Genomic DNA, 20,481 nt, shown 5'->3' on the forward strand with positions numbered 1-20,481 from the left:
AACGAAAAGAGTAACACATTGTTATCTCATTCTACACTTACAGTCGTAAAGGTTTATCTTTTAACCACTTCCTTACCAACTCAATCACCTTGTAACAAAATCGACATTGTATTTATTTCCTGTAGATTCCATAACCTCCCAGAGTCTCTTTGTAAGTCTCTCTACAAAAAGAGCAGGTGAAATCAAGGCCAAATACATGTTCCTGATATAAATAGCAGGAAGTCGATGAAATGTTTATTGTAAAAAGAGTAGGATTGAAACATATGCTTGAATACATATAAGCACAATATGTTCTCCAGCTCTATGTAGCACCTGTGTAGAACAGCTAAGCCATATGTTTCAGAAATTATACTTTAAAAATTACTACATAGATGTAAAAAAGGAAAATGCACATTTATACAAAAAATAAACATGTTTACTGTTAAAATAACTTCATGGTTCCTTCAAATCCTTTTTAATTGTAACAAGTTTTTATCTTGTAGTGTATGCAGAAACTTCTTACAAAACCATTAAAGTAAATAAACAGCTTAGAAGTATATTGTCAAAATGATATTAAAATATCTATACAAGGTTGAAATTTAAATCAGCACAACTTTAATGGAACTCATGACATTTAGTATTAAGAACTCATGTCACAAAATAGCTAATGTTAGCTACACTATCCTTTAGTATTTGCTTGATCTTAAGGAAATAACTTTTTACTCTTTTTAGCAAAAGACCTAATAATATGTTAATGTTGTCTGTGTTGTATGTATGGTTTAGGGTGAGGGTGTGCACAAGGAGGGGAAGTAAGTTGGAGAGGCGTGATATTCTTGGCCTGATATACATTACTAGGGAGTTTCCTACATGGAATACAGGATAGAGAAGGAAGACTTCAAAGTTAGAATGGATGGAAATACTAAATTTAAAAATATAACAAGAAATGCATGATTGTATTATTAGTTAATTAATTATTAGTTAATAATTAGTTAATGTGACACTTGCTATCCCGTTAGTTTGACCCATGGTCTGGAGCTACAATTTAATTTAACTGAAGGGACAACTTTCAGTTGAAACTTCTTATATTTCCAAGTAGAGGTCTTTTTGAGCCTACTTCTAATGACTAGTTTAAACATTGATAATTAGCAACATTCATTCGTAAGGCAATAATTTCTATAGCAGTGAATATCATTTTAATTCTGTAATTAGATAACCAAAATTTTAATAATAGGAGCTATCATTTTGCTGAATAAACCTTCCAACAGATAACATGAAAGAAAAACATCTATACAACTCAGGCGAAAACATGATGATTTGGTTAATTAACCTTCGAAATACTGTGGTTGTTCCATTATGTGCAACAAAATGCTTTGTAAAAAACTTGTCTAAAGGAGTAAGTCTGGGAAATGCTTCACGGGTAATTTTTCTCTAGGAAGCTCACAATGCACATGAGTATATTACAAGATTAGTATAAGATATTCTGTAGTAACAAGACATATTTAACTCAGTGTTTCCCAAACTTAGTTGGCCATGGCTCTTTTTTAAAAATGAAATCTAGTGTTATTTTGGTAAATAATGTTAGCTGCTTACACAAAAGCCATTCCCTCCCTCCCTTTTTAACAGAACCATGATTTCATTGGAACAGCAATATGCCCAGTCCTGGAGAAGGCATCATGAGTTCTCTATGCCAGTTTTAGCAATCCATATTGGCTGGAGTGTGATGCAGAATCTGGCCAATGAAACCTAAGGAGAAGTCTGCTGGGAGGTTCTTCCTTGATCAGGAAAAACAACAACAACAACAACAACAAAACAAAACAAAAAAAGGATGGCATACAGAGAAGATTCTCGTGTTTTGGATGCTGTGAAAATAAGATGCCTTTAGAGATGTCAGCATCTTGTAATCAGAAGTAACAAACCTGAGGTCAATTGCTAGCTGATGGAGACTGGAGGAATAGGAAGATAAAAAGGGCTTGGCTCTTTGATGGAACTGTTGAATCCTCAAGTTGACTTGATGGCTGCCTGTCCCTGTAAATAACAACTATCTTATCATATCAATTTAGCTGTCAGATGGGTTATTATTACTTGCACCTAAACACCATTCCCACTAATAAACCTTCTCTTGGGAAACCCTAGCATAGAATAAGAGAGTGCTCTCCTGACTTGTGAGATTGGGAGCACAACACATGCTAGTCAGGAAAGGGAGCGTAATGGAGTTGTTCAGATTTGGGACTAGAGGGATCCACTTAACTGCAAATTTTGCCCCAAGCAAGACTGAGCCAGCTGTTCTGATCACAGCAAATTTAGCCTCCATATAGGTCAGTGTGGCCCTCATGGCATGAGGTACATCAGTTAGGATAGGATAGATTATGCTGAGGCAAGAAACAAACTTAAAACCTCAGTGTTTTCAACAAACAAAAGTGTATGTCTCACCAAGACACATGTTCACTGTGCACTGGTTAGGGGCTCTGCTTACAGCCATCTTCTCTCTGGAACCCACGCTGAGGGAGAATCCCCATGTGGAACATTTGCTGGTTGTCGTGTAGGAGAAAAGAAAGCTCTGAGGATTCTCACACTGACAATCAAAGACTTTGTCTGGAAATAACACACATAATTTCTCACAGCTCATTAAACAGATTGGTCACAAGATCCTTCAACCACAAGGAGACCAAAGAATGAAATACTATTTCATGCCATGGATCAGGAACCATTCAGAGAACATCTTCAATAGCTGTCACTCACATCAAGAGTGGTTGGCACAGGAGTTTCTAAACACAAAATATGGTTTAAGGCTCTTGGATTTTTCTCTGGGAGGTCTGCCTGGGTTAAAACAAGGCCCAAGTTGGTGGCCGGAGAATTATAGGGAACTGGATTTGGCCCTTGGGGGAGATAGCTGATAAAAGCTAGATAACGTATCACGATTCCATTTAGATAGCCTTTCACTTAACATTTGGCCCTAGCAGGGAAACTGGAGGGCAAATCAGATATGTACGGGTCAGTTCTTTGCTGGGTGTAGGTAGATAAGCCTTCCATATGGTTTAACTTGAGATAGGGCTTTCTGGGCCCGACGGGATGGGAGAAATAACTTATAAGTCAGACTAGCATGAAGGAAAATTTAACCTATGCTTAAAGGACAGCCAAGGTTCTACCCAGAGATACAGTTTCAAAAGTCAAATTTGAAGGAAGTGGTGAGCCAGAAATGAGATCAGTACAGGAGGCCTGAGTCTGGGAGGGTTTCAAACAGAATGAAATGTAATGTGAGGAATACACTTTGACAAATGGCTTAGAAATAATACAGCAAACCAAGGGAGAAGAATCAATATTTACTTTTCTTTGTGCCTAGTGTAAGGATAGTGTGGCAGTATCAAGGGGTTCAAACCAGCCTGGGCAAACATGTTTGTACTTTCGGGGAGAAAGCTGCCATTTGGTGTGGCCCCAGGTGCTCAGGGCTTCGTGGCAGAAAGATGAATTCCAGTCCTAATGGCTGGGAAGGGTTGAGGCTGGTCTGAACTGCACGTTCCATACTGCCTGCCTCAGGCTAGGTTTCATCTAGGTGGAATAAAGCTGAAGCTGCTGACAAAAGACTTTGAGTACCTGCAGCTTAGCAGAGCTGAGAAAGGCGGGGCTGGACATGTTTCAGCCTTCATTATTTCCACATGAGCCACTCCACACACACCTATCAGTGGTGGTATTCAGTGGGCCACTGACACAAGATTTCCATGGTTCTCAGTTCTTTATATATGTTCCCTCCGTCTTCAACCCAATGCTGGCCCCTGTGTGCGCCATGCAACAGGGACCATTCCAGCACTATTGACATAGTAAGAGCTCAGTAACGGTTGGTGTTGTTGATGGAACACAGACGTTTACTTGTAGAATACTGGATATAAAGTGGTCCAACTTGACTGGAAGCCATACTTCTAGAAGTTCTATATAATAAATATGTATTAGTTGAGGAGAAAAATTGATATTTGTTACACTTCTACTTTATGTCAGGTACTATGCCAGGCACTTTGCATATTTTCCCATTTAATCCTCACATTAACCATGAGGCAGATTTGATTTTCTCCCACTTGATAGATAAGAAACAAAGACTAACAGGTTAACTGGCATGGATTAATTCATAAACTGTGTAAAGTAGTAAGTAATGAAGCTGTGATTTGAATGCAGGACTCAATGATTCCATGGCTCAAGGCTTTGTCACTTTACCTTTGCTTGCCAATAGAAATAATTCAGTACTTTGATCAACCAATGAGTTTCAAAAGGGGCCTCCTAGATATTTATATATCATGTTAATGAAGGGAAGCAGGGAAGAGAGAGTAATTAGGAAACTAATGAATCATCTGCTGTTGCACAAATAAGCTAATTTAATTTATTTAGGAAGAAGCAGCGGAGTGGTTCTGCATCTGTGTTCCAGCTACGCAATCTTGGACCAGTCACTTAAACTCTAGGAGATGTGGTTTGGGTATTTGTAAACTGGGATCCCACTTTGTCAGGCCTACCCCACCAATTTATTATAAGGGGCAGATGAGATAATGTATGTGCAATCAATAGGGAAACTGTAAAGAAGTATTCAAATGGAAGGCATCCCTATTGATTTTGCCTAAATAACAGACACTAATAAATAAATCATTTTCTATTTCAAATGTGTTTACAATTATGCAGTAGGGAGGCAGGCTCACTCTAGATTTTAATAAGGAAGCACTTCTAATCATGGCTTAAGGCAGGACTTAAATAAAAATTAGGTCTTTAGAAAACACTTATGCTAATATGTAGTTTTAAATGATTTTCTGTGCATAATGAAACACGACCACAAAATTAATGGGCAAGTTAAAGCTAAATTGAGAAGTCGGGATTTATTAGCAGAAGTCTTTGCTTTTAAAGTTACTTTAGTTTTACAAATTTTATAGGATTGTCAAATATTCAGAAGTACTGGGAGAAACATCTTTTTTAAAAATATAATTGTTCTTTTAAGTTTTCCCTCTAGAAATCATAAAAGGATAAAAAAAGCTTTTCATATTCAAGACTCCCTCCTATTACTGTCAATAGCGGTTAAGTGTATTTATGGAGACATGAGACAGCACAAAGATTCTTCTGTAATTCGTCAGAAGTCCCATCTTAAGTATAATTACATTACACAGCTCCACTCAGTCATTAGTTTCTTGTTTAGCAACGATGTCCTTCATTTTAAATTCTTGATGGTAATTATTTGTAACTATGCCCTTGAATTCTGAAAGCATGTGTCCTGCAGTCCTGGTGAACAATGGGTGTTTCTGGATTACAACACCTCTGGCTTCCCATAGGATATCATACAGGAAATAGTCTGTAACAACATGGAAAATTTGCAAAAGGTTCTCAGCTTGAGCTACAACCCAAAATGAAGTTGTGTGGTTATGCATGTGTGTATTATGTGCAATAAAAAACTAAAAAAGCAAGTTGTTAGGTATAAGGCATGATTTTTAAAAATCCTTAGTGACTAAAACACATTTTAAAGCATTTGACAGTTGCTTAAATTAAGGCATATTAACACGTACAGAAGATTGACCTGAAAGTGAGTTTTTTTAGTTCTACCAGTGTTTTTTTTTTTTTTGCAGAAAAACATCTTGTGTTTGTGTATTTATTCACTTATGGAATACCCATTACGTGCCAAGAACTGTTTGGGTGCAGAGAACAGGCTATAAGATACTCTGAGCCCTCCAAGAGCTCACAGGCCGGTGGCCGGGGGTGGGGGGGGGGGTGGTGAAGAAAAAAGCAGGTAAGTAAATCTAAAGAACGTGATTATCCTCAGGCCTGGGAGAAATAGCAGATCATGTTGATATTAAAACCTAAGCATTCTAGCTTGTTAACTCACATGCTGATTTGGTGCATTCTTAAAGCTGGGCGTTTCCAGGGTTGCCTTACAATATTTTTACTGCTCCTCTTGGAACTTACACTCCCCAGTGCAACTGGCAACAACACAGATTATGCTCTGAATATAAAGATCAAATGCCCAGTCTTGATCTTCACAAGAGAGGGCATCCCTTCTGGATGCCTCATTGGGACTCCAGCTCACTGTGGCATCGGGTTCTGTAGTTTACTGTAGCTCTGCAACATGCCACTCCATTCTGTCATTCTTGTCTTTTCTTCCTCACCTCCCCCAGCTTTTGTTCTCTTTGGCTCTTTTGAAAGCCATATTTATGTTCTTCGCATATGGGAAGTATTTTTGGTCAAAATTTAAAACCTGTAATGCGTTCCTTGGCAAAATGATTTGCTAAGCAAGTCTGGCTTTAACTTGAAAGAAAAGCTTTCAGTAGGCAACAAAACAAAAATCTCACAAACCACTCTGGCCACACTGCAATTCTTATTCATCAAAGCTAAATATACTTTACATGCATGTATTAAATAAAACCCTCTTTCTCAGTGCAAGGAGGTGTGTATTGGAGTGATTAAAATTTTTATTACTGAGCCACACGTGGTTTCTAATAGAATTATATATAGACATTTATATTTTTTCCTAACACGGTGGCTTTATAGTAGGAACCAGAATGATTTTCTTAGGGATTAACCTCCTAGCTAGGAGGCAGAGAGAACCATGGAGAAACAATATTTGTAGAGTGCCTATTGTCTGAAAGGCATTGTACTAAGGGCTTTATCCACAGTTCTTTCACTGAATCCTTACCACCAACCCTAGGAGGTAGGTAGCAGAATGATCCCACCACAGAGGGAAAGACTGAGGCTTAGACAGGTTAGCTATGTTGCCCAAGGTCTTTCAGCCCTTCTCCTTTCTATCAAGCTGCTCCTCACTGTTGAGATGCCAAAGGTGTCCTAGTGTTGCCACGTTTTTTTGCCTAATTTCTGTGTGTTTTCCTTTCTCTATAAAGCAGTGAAAACTCAGGTCAGGTTTGGTTTGGATACGAGTTTGCTTGAAAGAATGGCCAGCACCCGGAGCTTGGCAATCAACAACATGAGCACTGCAACTAAAGAGCAGGTGGTGGGCAGGATTCCTCTCCAGCTGTTACAGTGGGGTGACACCTAAAGTTCTGCATCCAGGCAGATCTGGATTTGAATCCTATCTCTGCTACCATCTGGTGACTCTGGGCAAAGTGTCTATCTTTTCTGAAACTCAATTTTCTCAACTATGTCTTTTCTGAAACTCAACTTTCTCAACTATAAGGTGGAGATAATGCTGCCTACCTCACAGTGCTGTAGGAGGATTGGAGAGGACATACAACAAGGACTTGGCAGATAGTTGGTAATTATTCATGCTTTTATGTCTGCCTTTTGTATCCACAGACAACCACCGCATTCACCAGGGTTTTGTGTGAGCAGGTCCAGGCCTGCCCGTTTCTCAGTGAGTGATAATCAGCTTTTGCAGCTGAAGCCTGTTTGACCATAGGCCTGACATCTTGCTTAGATCCTGCAATACCCGACTCCTCTTCTGTAGTGATCCCCAATCCTCCTTTATCCCTAGTGCAACCTCTGGCTAGGATCTATGAATGCACTGGGCTTCCTTCTGCTTTTAGGCCAGCTAGATCAGACATGCACACCCACCTTCACTCGGGGCTATGCCTAAGGTCCCTCTATCCTTTGGATACTGTGGAATGCTATTGCAGAGCTGACCTTCATAACTGGGGTGCTCACCCTTCTCCATGCTTACTACAGTTACTATTTTGAGCATCTTCTAGGAGCAGAGCCCTGTAATAACACAGGCATGGACCATGCAATTGAGCTGAGTGCTTTATATGCATTATCTCCTTTAGTCCTCATTATAATCCTGTAAAGTAGGTACTATTAACATATTCAGGCCAGGTCGGTGGCTCACGCCTGTAATCCCAGCACTTTGGGAGGCCGAGGTGGGCGGATCACGAGGTCAGGAGATCGAGACCATCCTGGTTAACATGGTGAAACCCCGTCTCCACTAAAAATACAAAAAATTAGCTGGGTGTGGTGGCGGGTGCCTGTAGTCCCAGTTACTCGGGAGGCTGAGGCAGGAGAATGGCGTGAACCTGGAAGGTGGAGCTTGCAGTGAGCAGAGATCAAGCCACTGCACTCCAACCTGGGCAAGAGCAAGACTTCGTCTCAAAAAAAACAAAAACAAAAACAAAAAAACCAACAACAACAACAGCAAAAACATATTCATATTCAATACCTATTCATTTCAAAATGAGGAAACTGAGACTTAGGAAGATTAAGGACCTTTCTCCAAGTCACCCATCTAGTAAGAGGTAAGACCAGGCCTAGGATCCCAGGCCAGGGCTCATAGCTGTTACACCATATTGTTTTTCATCCCATCCGTCACCCTTCTCCTTCCTCCTTTTCTGACTGATGGGCTCCATGCAGCAGGTACTTTTTTTTTTTAATTGTAGCATTTCTCATAATGTACTGTCATCAATCTATTTGTCTATGTCTCTCATTAAACAGGGAGGTTCCTGAAGGCAGGGGCCATGTCTTATTTATTCCTGTAGACCAGTGCTTCCCACAACATGTGGCACAAAGTACTCCAGAGGATGTTTATTTACTGAATTATATTGGCTTTTTCTTCTCTACCTGCTGTCTTTTGCTGAAGTCTTAGCATGTCCTCTACCCACACTCATTTGAGCTATGACAGCTCTCAAATCAACGTTAGCAGTTACTCTTGGGTCTGAAATTATGTGTGGGTGTTGACATATTTATGTATGTATATGTATGTGTATGTCTGTGTGCATTTGTGTGTCTGCTGTGGTATCAACTAAAACAGCTAGTTTTCCCAGTGCTTGTCTACATCAAAAGCTTTTAGCCATCAGGTTTCTTCAGTTTCCTTTAATCTGGAAACTTCCCACAGCCTTTCTTTGTCAGTATGACATAGATATTTTTGAAAAATATAGTCCATTAAAAAATAAAATGCTTCCCATGTTGGGTTTGTCTGATGTTTCCTTCTGATTAGATTCAGGCTCTGCATTAAAATGCTCTTTCTTTTCTCGTATCTGGAGGCACACAATGTCCATTTGCCCATCTGAAGTTGATTTGGATCACCTAGTCAAGACGTTGTCCTATTTCTTCCCTGTATACTTAACGTTCTTTTTCCTCTTGTAACTAATAAGCAAATTCTGAAGAGATATTTTAAGATGATGCATATATCCTGTTATTCTTCAAAATTCCCTCCTGGATCCATCGATGATTCCTGCCTATACCTGTCTTTAATATGATGATTGTGAAATTACAATTCTGCAAATAAATGTGGTATCTGACCCTAGACTAGATCCTGCACAGGAGGGGAAAATGCCATAAAAGACATCGACTATGCATTAGATGTCCTACCTAAAGTAATGTAAGTTTTTCATTTAATAGCTGACATTTAATTGATTAAAAAGTACAGGCCTGGCCGGGCGCAGTGGCTCATGCCTGTAATCTCAGCACTTTGGGAGGCCGAGGCGGGAAGATCACGAGGTCAGGAGATCAAGACCATCCTGGCTAACATGGTGAAACCCTGTCTCTACTAAAAATACAAAAAATTAGCCAGGCGCGGTGGCGGGCGCCTGTAGTCCCAGCTACTCAGGAGGCTGAGGCAGGAGAATGGTGTGAACCTGGGAGGCGGAGTTTGCAGTGAGCCGAGATAGCTCCACTGAACTCCAGCCTGGGCGATAGAGCGAGACTCCATCTCAAAAAAAAAAAAAAAAAAAAAAAAGTACAGGCCTTCCCTGGATTGAATAGCCTCCAAGGTCTAGTCTCATGTGAGATCCTATGACCCTATGTGAAACTTCTGTTACTATAATGGAGACTGTATGGAAACTGAAACTAAATAATAGTGGTATTTTGAAATGAAGACTCTAATTCTGGTTGCACATGTTTGTTTTCTTTATTGAAAGACAATACAGAAATGATGAAACAATACCTCAAGGGTCTTGAACATGGATCAAATGACAGAAGTCTTTAATGCAATGGCACAGAAGCTTCTGGCATCAGCACCTGCAAGCCCTGTTCAGTCATCATTCATGATCGCCAAATACTCCTTCTGGTGTTCAACCAGCTTCAGGAATACTTGGTATTTCTTATCATAGTATCTGTGGGAGAAATATAAATATGTTGAATGATCTCAAGACAAAACTGCCACAGGGCTTCCCTGTACATTTAGAAGAATGGGAATATATGTGTGGTGGCGATGCTGACACCTAGATTCTGAATGCTTACAGCATCCTGGGCAATGAATTAGCATGTTTCAGACCTATTATATGTGACCTGGATGAAGTTTTATTATCTCCAATTTAGAAATAAGAACATTTAAACCCCATCTCTTAAAAATACAAAAATTAGCCAGACATGGTGGTGGTGGATGCCTGTAATCCCAGCTACTCAGGAGGCTGAGGCAGGAGAATTGCTTGAACCCGGGGGGCGGAGGTTGCAGTGAACCGTCCCCCGTTCACTGTGAAGTGGTTGAGTTGCACCACTTCGCTCCAGCCTGGGTGAAAGAGCCAGACTCCATCAAAAAAAAAAAAAAAAAAAAAATTCCTAAATGAGAGGCATATACAAAGTAGCATAGATAAAAACTGGCAGAGCTGGAATTCAAACTCATGTCTGTCTGACTTCAAAGCTTCTACTGTATATACAAAAAGGCCGGACTTAATGGAGACTCTTTCACATTGCCAGCTTCAATAAGTATTTCCTATATAACTAGCCCCAGGTTTGATGACTGGCCTAAAATCACAGCCTGACCAAGGACAAAGACTGAACATTTTAATTGCCCTTTTGCAGATTCCACATCTAGGTTTCCCTTGTGACCTGCTTTATCCAGGAGCAAAACCCCATGGAAATGTAGCTAATGCCTTTTCTAGAGCTGTGCTCGCCTTCCAGACATCTCACAGTGGCCGTTGCTCTCCCTGTCCTATCTGGCTGACTCTTTGGGTTAGACCTGTTAGAACTGGTATTGGCCATGAATCAGACAGCAGAACAGCTGAAGCTGCTCTGGCATCATAATCCTGAAAGGAATAATAGGAACCGAGACAAATTATACTTGCAGCCTTGCAACTTTGTCCTTACTCCTCTTGGTTGGGAAGCTGACATGGGGTGAGGGGATGAAGAAGCCAGTTTAGCATGTCTTGCTCAATTCTGGGGTGCTCTGAAAAGGAGTCTTCATGATGAAATTTTGGTGCAAAGTTGTGCATTGGCAGAGAGGGGTTGTAAGAGTAACCTTGGATACACACAGGGACTTCTACTTGTCACACATAGCTATGTCAGTAGGAGTCCCCTACCCAATATTTATTAGACTGTAAGCATTCTGGTAACGTAGGAGTTGTGACGGGGCCAAGCACAGGGTTAAAAGGCGAACTCCAAAGCCTGGGTTGGAATCTTAATGTGGCCTAACATTAGCTGTGTGACTTTGGATATGTTACTTAAACTATTTCTGCCTAAATTTCTCCATCTGTAAATGGGGATAATTATGGGATCTACTTCAGCAGAGCTGTTGTAGATTAAATGTGGAAATAAATGAAAAGCATTTAGAACAGTACCTGACTCATAATAAGTGATATAAATGCTAGTTACTAAATTTTAGATAATTAATATTTTAATATTATCATCAATATAGCTATATGTAGGTACTACTAAAACCTACTCTATGAGCATCCAAATTTATTAGTTGTAGAATTATTTTAGGAACAATTTGCTCCTACTAATGATGCTCTGTGACAATATAACGGTAAGGAATTCTTTCACTACATGAGATAGATTTCTTGACTTTAGAATCTCAAAATTGCTAGAAGGGAGCTAAGGTGAGCACCCCTTCACACACACTTGATTTACAATGTTAATACTGACAACTTTGCCACAACTTTGTGCACTGGCCTTATTCTTTACATAGGTGGAATCATGCAGTATTTGTCTTTTTGTGGTTATCTTATTTCACTTAGAATAATATCCTCAAGGTTCACTGATGTGTGGCATGTCAGAAATTGCTTCTTTCTAAGGCTGAATAATACTCCATTGTATGCACATATCATTCTTCATTTATATGTTCATCTACTAATGAACACTTAGGTTGCTCTCATGATTTTCGCTATCATGAATAATGTTGCTGTGAACATGAATGTAGAAATATCTCTTCCATACCCTACTTTCAGTTCTTTTGGGTATATACTCAGAAATACAATTCCTGAATCACATGTTAATTCTATTCTTAATTTCTTGAAGAATGGCCATAGTGTTTTCTGCAGCAGCGATACTATGTTACATTCTCACCAACTATGCACAGAGCTTCCAATTTCTCCACATCCTTGCCAACATTTGTTGTTTTCTGTTTTAAAATAGTAGCATCCTAATGTGTGAGGTGGTACCTCACGGTAGTTTTGATTTTCCTAATAGTGCTGTTGAATACCCTATCACGTGCTTACTGGTCATTTATAAATCTTCTTTGGGGAAATATCCATTCAAGTCCTTTGCCCACTTTTGAATTGGGTTGTTTTTGCTTTTTTGTTGTTGTTGAGTTTTAGGAGTTCTTTATACATTTATATATTCTGGATATCAATCCCTTACTGGATGTATGATAAGCAAATGTTTTCTCTCATTCTGTGAGTTGCCTTTTTACTCTGTTGATAGTGTCTTTCAATGCACCAAATTTTTCAAAGCACGTTTAAGTGACTCTTCCAGAGCCACATATAAATTTGGACTGGGCATAATAATGGAATTTGGGGTCATCCTAAACATTTACTTATTAAACTATAGTCACTAAATTACACTCTCCGTGACTGTGAATTTTAAAATCAGCTGAATCCCCTCTCTTCAAAATGTGCCTCAACTCAGTCCCTGCTTCTGTGTGGCAGAGGCCTAAGTAAATGTCGTCCCACATCGTTAACAGTGTGATCTATTAGGCAATGAGATGAGGTTGGCTCAGAAGGAAAATGGCTTCTCCCGTCTCCTTGCAAATCTCTGGGTTGCCTGCAGATGGTGCTAAAGCACCGTGTGTGCCGCCTCCTTCGCAGAGAACAGCTGCCAGCTGCCAGCTCCCAGCAAGCAGCGGAGGACTCTCTGAACACGTGGGGTTTACGGAAAGAACTGAAAAACTTCCCTGAAAAGTCTTGGGAGGGTCAGGGAAGAGATGGAGAAAGACAATCTTTCTAATTTCACAAAAAGAGGGATGCTCCAGCTGCCTCCAGGGAACAGAAACAGGGACAGCAGCCCATAGCTCCTACTGCCAGTGGGAACTCACATCTCTCCACCTTCCTGCATGGAGCTCCCCTACGCAATGCCTGTACCTTCCACTCTGGCCTTTAGAGAAGGGTTTATATTTGGAGGGTTAGCAGCCTGACTCTATGTGGAGTTAAAGGAAATGAAAAGAAAGTGGATTGCTTTTCCATGAACATTTCCAATTCTGTTAAATACTGATCCTGCTTCAGTGGGATCTGCACATTTGCCTGTTCATCATGTTAAGTGGAATTTGCTTTTAGGTCTTAACCTCGAATACTTTCCTAAAATTATAAAAGCACTTCCACAACAGCCCCTTCATCTTCAAAATCACTACCAGCAAATTAATAGAGGTCTTTTACATCTCTAGCCTGGATTCTTGAAAAAGCCTTTTATCTGGACCCTTTATTTCTACCCTGAGCCCCCTGTAATGGATCCTTTAAGAGGGATTTTTCTGATCTGCATCTGACCAGATCTCACCACTGCTTAGAATTCAGCATCTCTATTCTGCCTTAGGATGAGGTTGGAGGTCTTCGGCATGGCCTCCAAGGTATTTATGAGCTGACCTCCCCCTACCCAATTCTATCCTTCCCTAGTCCCACTTCCTGCCATTCCCCATCTCATACTTTGTGTTTCTGGATTATGAGTTGTTTATAGTAACCTGAATGTACTATGCTGCTCCCACTTTTATAACTGTACATGTTATTCCTTCTACTATGAATGTTCTTTCTTGCCTTGGCCTGTCTACCAATTTCTTACAAGTGCTTAAAGTTAGCTTGGACATAACCTCCTCCCAAAAGCATTCTCTCATCTCTACAGGCTCCCATCTCTTTCTTCCTTGGGCAACTTTGTCACCTGGCAATACTTCAATTGTGGAACTTATCCCGTTGTTCTAAAATAATCTTATGTGCCTAAATTAAATTGTGTTTTATTCCCCTGTAACACCTGCCTGGAGCCCAGCATAATGCCTTGAATATAGCAGGAATTCAGTAAACTAATATTTTGTTGAATTGGGATTAAAATACTGCCCAACGTCATTTTTTAGCCTTTGATGCCAAGTGATACAAAGAGTAAAAGAATGAGCAGATGCTACTGGGTCCTTTGATGGAGATATAAGAGATCCCTACTTTAGAACAGAGAAGAGCAGATTTGCTGCCAATTACCTGGGAAAAAGAACATTGGTCTGAGAGTTCAGAAGCTTACATTCACCCCCAGCTCTGGCCCTACATAGTTCTGCAGTCTTAGGTAAGTGAAGGTGACGTTACCTCCCTGGAACTTAGTTTTCTTAACCACAAATTAAAGGACTGGATTAGTTGACCACCTGAGTTTATTCCAGATCTATAGTTGCATGTGTGTCTGTATGTGCTCACTTCCTTAGCACTGTACATATAAAAAATACACACTTACTTTTTATCCTGTAGTCTCGGGAACACAACTTTCCCAACTTTGCTCATTTTTGCCATTGCTTCCTGTTAAATGGAAAACAACATAGACAGCTGAGTTGGAAAGCGAAATCCAAAGCGAGGCTCGTCACAGGCAAAACATTGTAATTTGAATTTGCTTCCCTTTAAGATATTTGGTTAGTCCTCTTTTTTTTCAACTTACTTTTCTCTGGTAATAAGAATAAAACACAAAAATAAGAATAAAATACAGTGAACATTTAAAGTTTCAATTATGACCACACCTCCTGGGCTTAATAAATACTTGTGTATTGAGGCCTCTGGGGCATAAACAACCCAGAAGGCAAAGCAGTTCTGTGACTGCCTCCAGGGGTAAGTGGGAAGAATTATTTCCCCTCCTCACTATCTGGACACAGGGCAGAAGCAGGGAACATAACCAGCCGCTGAGTACATTGTCTACTTCCCTAAAGATAGCAATCACGGAATGGAACTCACTTTGCACCTGTACTTGAGGATAAAATATTTAAGACCTCTCCAATTCAACTTCAGCTCTTTTTCCAGCAATCTCTGAAGTTGTGAGTACATACTGAGACCTCCGGGCTGAGTCTAAGTGACTTGAGTTCTGGAATGTGACTTCAGGACATTCTTTTCTTTACAATGGGGCACTCAGGCAGATGACATGTTACAGCATCTGGGTGGACATGGTATGGTAGGTGCAGCATCAAGATTAACCATGGATTGTTTTGGCTCCCATATGAGCAGAAGATTAAGGTTTTCTTAAGCAGTCTCCTAAGGCTGTTAAGGCCATGAGAAAGTAAACTTTGGAGTCCAACAGACCTGGCCAGGGAAGATTGCAAGCAACAGCACGACAAAGCTCTACAGCATAGGCTCAGTCTTAGGAACGGCTATTGAATTCCTATTGCTAAGGATGCAGTCATTCTGGGATCACATGTGTACAACTTCTTATTCTACACATTTATTAATCACTTACTATGTACCACACACTCTGCTAGGGATACAGATTTGCATACGACATACTCTTTATCCTGGAGAAACTCACATACTAGTAAGGGAGGAAAAAATGTAAAAAAAAAATCTGAATACCATACAGAATATGAGAGCCCCTGGGTATCTTCAAAACATTTCCAAGTGTTTCCCCTGACCATCTTTGCCACCTTACTGTGACTGATTGACTGATTTGCATGCCACTAATTTCCTTCTGCCACTTTGTATATTTACTGGTTTATGAGTTCATTGTCTGCCTTCTCCACTCCTTGCCCTAACCAGAATGTAAGCTACACAGGGCAAGAACTTGTCTACTACTAAGTCTCGACACCTGGACTATTCATAAAACATATTGCCTCCCTTTCACGTGCCAAGCATAACACTCAATCTACATGGAATACAGAGAGGAAGATTGCATGGGCCTTTCATCAAAGAGCTCACTATAGAGTGGAAAAGACATTTACTGTGATCAAAATAGAGTGTGATAAATACTACGCTAGAAGTGGATAAACTTCTTTCAGTAGTTATTCAAGGGTTAGGTAACCTGATGGTTCTTTCATCTGCTAGCTTACACGAATTTCCACTCCTGCTAGGTTGCTCTATGGACTCTTCCACAAGGATAGCATGTGCATTCTGAACTAGACATCTAGCTTCCCAGCTCTCAATGGATGTGAATGTGCTGATTGGGAGATCAGAGATGCTAAGAGTAGCCAGCACAATGACAACAGAAAGAAATGGCAGCCTTAAGTAGGGAGGAGATTTTTTTTAATGAAGAAAAATTATTGACAAAGAAACCGTGGAGAAAGAGGAAGACTAAAAGGGCTGTCTGGAGTCATTTTGTGGAGGGCCAAACGGTCAAACACATCTTAGTGAACATGCTGCCATTCCACTTAGCAGAGGTATGTTAAGAGCTCTGCTTACCCCAGAACAGTTTCCTTCAAAGACGAAGTCCTGATTCCCTTAGAGCAAGCCGGGGTATTGTTGAGACAGTCTCAGCAATCCCCATCATCAACTGTGCCACTCATTCTTATTTTGTCCTTTTCGTCTCTTCCTTGAGTTGTGCTCTGCTGTGCTTTAGGGAGGACCTTGCCTTCTATTGCCAGCTCTGAATCTTCAAACTGCCCTCAGGGAATGCTCCTCCTGGCTGTGCTTTGGCCCCACACTTGAGACAACATTCCAGGATCGCCCTCATGGGTGGGATCCAGGAAACTTCTATTATAGAAGGTACTCCATAAATGTTATTTTCCTTCCCACTGCAACAGATGTGCACACAAACGGCAGACATCAGGGAATTCTTCCTTCCTTTCTCCACATTACCTTTGCTTGTTTTAAAAATAAATTGAGAAGCAAACATCAGCAAGAGAGATTTCAATGGTTTAAAAAGAGGTTATGCTGTTTCTCAGAAAGTACAGATTTAAATGTTAAACTTAGCTCAGGTATCAGCTCTACTGAGATTTTTTTCTGACTCATCCCCGCTGCCTGCCTCCCACCTATATTGAGTTATGTGCTCCAACAGCAACTTCTGCTTCCGTCTATCATAGCGTTTATGACATGGCACCATATTTTTTTGTTAACAGATCAGCCTCCCCAACTAGACTGTGAGCGCCTTAAAGCAGGAATTGTTATAATTATTTTCACTGCCAAACTCGGCATCTGGCATATCGTATGCACTCAGGGAATGTCTACGGAATGAATGAACTTAAGGATAATACACGTGACGCAATGTTAAAATGGAAGTTTTGGCTGAGATCTAAAGATGACAGATATAAGATACCAAAGTGAACTGGAAACAGACCACCCTGAAGAATGTGCAAGAAGGGTGCCTGAGGACCCATTAATCAACTCTTAAACCTTTCATTGATGTGGAAGATCAGACAGAGATGGATTTTTAGGAAAGAGCTGTTGGTTTATTGCACATCAGGCCTCCTTCCAGGGTGAAGTATGAAGGGATCCTCTCCCTTCAGGAGTCAGGAGGACACAGACCAGCAGAGAATCTGCTGCATGTCCCTGAGGTTGTGGCACATGGTGGCTTGTGTGTGACTCCTGTCTGGAAGAGACAGGCTGGCTGACAGCTGCAGTGTAAAAGTGAAGTAGAGGTTACCCTGGGATCAACCAGCACTGCCAGAGTCTGTCCAGATCCCAAAGACAAAGGTTTCCCATAGACCCCAAGTGGCCCATGTGTGAGAGAGCTGCCAGGGGTTCTCAGATCCTGTCCAACATGGCCGCCTAACGAGGTGGAGCAGTCACCATAAAGAAGCATGAGGTTGGGCCGGGTGCAGTGGTTCATGCTTTTAATCCTGGCACTTTGGGAGGCCAAGGTGGGTGGATCACTTGAGGGCAGGAATTCAAGACCAGCCTGGCCAACATAGTGAAACCCCGTCTCTACTAAAAATACAAAATTAGCCAAGTATGGTGGCATGTGCGTGTGGTCCCATGGGGAGGGTGAGGCACAAGAATTGCTTGAACCTGGGAGGCAGAGGTTGCAGTGAATCGAGATTGCACCACTGCACTCCAGCACTCCAGCCTGGGAGACAGAGCAAGACTGTATCTCAAAACAAAACCAAACAAAAAAGAAACCAAAACAAACAAACAAAAAAAAGGACAAGGATTCCTGAGGAATTAAGAGAAGAGTAGTAAGCAATCTATGAGAATAGACAGGTGTTAACCAAGACAACAATATTTCAGGCAAGAGGTTTTCAGAGGCAGGGGGTCTCCCCAAAAATCTATGATGTGCCTTATGAGAATCAGAGCTAGCTGTAAACACCTATAAGGCTAAGAGAGCATGAAGCCCATTATGACAGTACTGATCAGATTAGAACTTTCCTACACCCCTAACTTTTCTTCCCTTATACTCTCTAACCATTTCAGAGGAACAAGAAAAAAGCTAATATGTTGGAGAGAAAGTGAATGAGGAAGAAAGAAGAATCTGATTAGGGCCATGTCTCGTTTCTGGCAGACTCCAGCTGGAAGAACTGGAAAACATCTTACCTTTACCTTTACATATTCTTTGATATTTGAATTTCTGAATTTTGGCTTCATCTCACAACTTAAAGGACCATAAAGGTTATATTATCTAAGTGACTTTATATTTATCTAAAAAAGTAATGGAACCACCAGGATTTTTAACCAGAGCAGGGAAAAACTAGCTCTACTGCACAAATGCAAAGGGATAATGAGAATAGAAAATAAAGTTATAATTTTTTATTCTATCTCAATAATCATGTTTGTGCTACATAATTTTTTGTTTGTTCCATATAACTTGTTAAAAACAAGATATGCATATAAAAAGTTATATATGCATAATAAAGATCGGATCAATATATATTAAAATGTTAACAGGTTGGATAGCATGGGTAACAATTTTTTTTTCTTGTCAAGTTCTTATTGTGTTTTCTAAATTTTCTACAGTGGCATATATTAATTTTGTATTTGTAGGGAAAACATGTAATGCCATATATATATATTTAAAGTTATGCTTACAAAGACAGTCAAAATGACTCGGGCTCACCTTCCCCTTTCCTGAAAGGCAGGGCTCATTATGGGTCCCTGACACAACGTGGAGAATACCCTGAGAATCAGTGCTGTCATCAGAAACAGCACTGCTGAGTTTTTCAATTTCTCCAAATAATTAACATAAAACTGAAATCTCATGATCCCACTTGGTTTCAGTAAATCTGAAATTACCACAACATAACAATATGAATTTATTATGGAAATGCTGACACATGCTAAATATAGTCACCCCCACAATATATTTCTGTTCCAAAGGGTTTATTTGAAGTTGGCCTCCAAATTCATACTTTTTGTCAGCAGGCAGGAGCCGGACAATCTTAATTTGCAGCACGCTACCCTCTTTGTTTGAGAGTCTAGACAGCACAATGAATACAGTGACTTTTCTTTTTCCTTTTGCCCACACAATGAAAGCTTTTTAAAAACAAAATATTTTGTAAAATAGCATTTTAATCACTTCTTTTCTTTCTCTCTATAAGGCAGAGCTATAAATAAACCATGAAAGTTCACATTTGATCATCACTTCTGAAAGCAAGTGAAGGGTTTCTGGAGGAAAAAATAGGGGCCCTGTACCACGGCCATGAAAGACTGCATTCATGGGTTTGACCCTTCCCTGGTGTGTCGAGGCTGAGATACCAATCAGCACACACTGCTCACCACTTCTCTTGTGGCAGCACTGGCAACAGCCAGGCCTGCATGTGGGCAGGGGAAACACCCAATTCTCACTGTAATGACCTGGCCTGGGAGCTACCAAAGGGCTGTAGGCCATGTTGGAGTTAGTTACCAGGGAAATGAGGTTAAAGGAAGCCATGGGTTCTTCAGTACCCTTGGAAAAGATGTGGATTCCATGAGTGGTAGACTTACTGATGTTGGCAATTTTGGGAGCAGAAGATCTAGTACCTTCTCCCCTACCCTGAGGAAGGGGAATAATGGGCTTAAGCCTTTTGGGGAAGACTGTCAGTAGTCTAGCCCAAGGTACTACAGGGCACTGCAAGCTGGGCAATTCCAGAGTCACCATCTATAGGGGAGAATATAGCAGAACTTAGTGTGGTGGAAACAAGCTATATATGAACTCCCAGAAGGCAGAAATCACATCACTGTAGGCCTAATGTCTAGCACAGTCCTAGCACTTACAGGTGCTTGGTTAGTGTTTGCAGAGTTGCCAAAGGAAAAAGTGATGGCAGGGTTTCTTAAGTGGCATCCATAAACTCCAGGGAATTCTCATTAAGATTCCAGAAGAAAATACTGGAAGCACCATTTATATGACTTTTTTGGTCTTAAGAAATTAATTACACTTTAACAGCATTTAATATATGGATTGTTACTAGACAGTTTATCAGTTTGGCCACACATCAGTCAGTCATGAGTCACATAAGATGTGTGAGGTTCTTGTGAGGAGAGTGGGAGCTCTGCAACTCCAGGGGTGGCCCTATGGCACTCCCTTATATGTCCTCAGCTTCCA

At 40.6% G+C, this 20,481-nt stretch overlaps 1 protein-coding gene across 9 annotated transcripts in view; it reads right to left on the bottom strand.

Moving 5' to 3' along the window:
* Window positions 1–9,762: 9,762 nt before the first annotated feature.
* FGGY (FGGY carbohydrate kinase domain containing) overlaps window positions 9,763–20,481 on the bottom strand; it is a 459,452-nt gene continuing 448,733 nt past the window's right edge. For all 9 annotated transcript variants that reach the window (XM_034966197.3, XM_034966184.3, XM_034966174.3 and 6 more), the window contains 2 exons: window positions 14,512–14,573; window positions 9,763–9,992 (listed from right to left, as the gene is read on the bottom strand). In XM_034966197.3, coding sequence (XP_034822088.1) covers window positions 9,911–9,992; window positions 14,512–14,573 — 144 coding nt within the window. In that variant the 3' untranslated portion in view covers window positions 9,763–9,910. The remainder of the gene's footprint in view (window positions 9,993–14,511; window positions 14,574–20,481) is intronic.

This window comes from Pan paniscus, chromosome 1, assembly GCF_029289425.2.
Source record: "Pan paniscus chromosome 1, NHGRI_mPanPan1-v2.0_pri, whole genome shotgun sequence".
Taxonomy (NCBI): domain Eukaryota; kingdom Metazoa; phylum Chordata; class Mammalia; order Primates; family Hominidae; genus Pan; species Pan paniscus.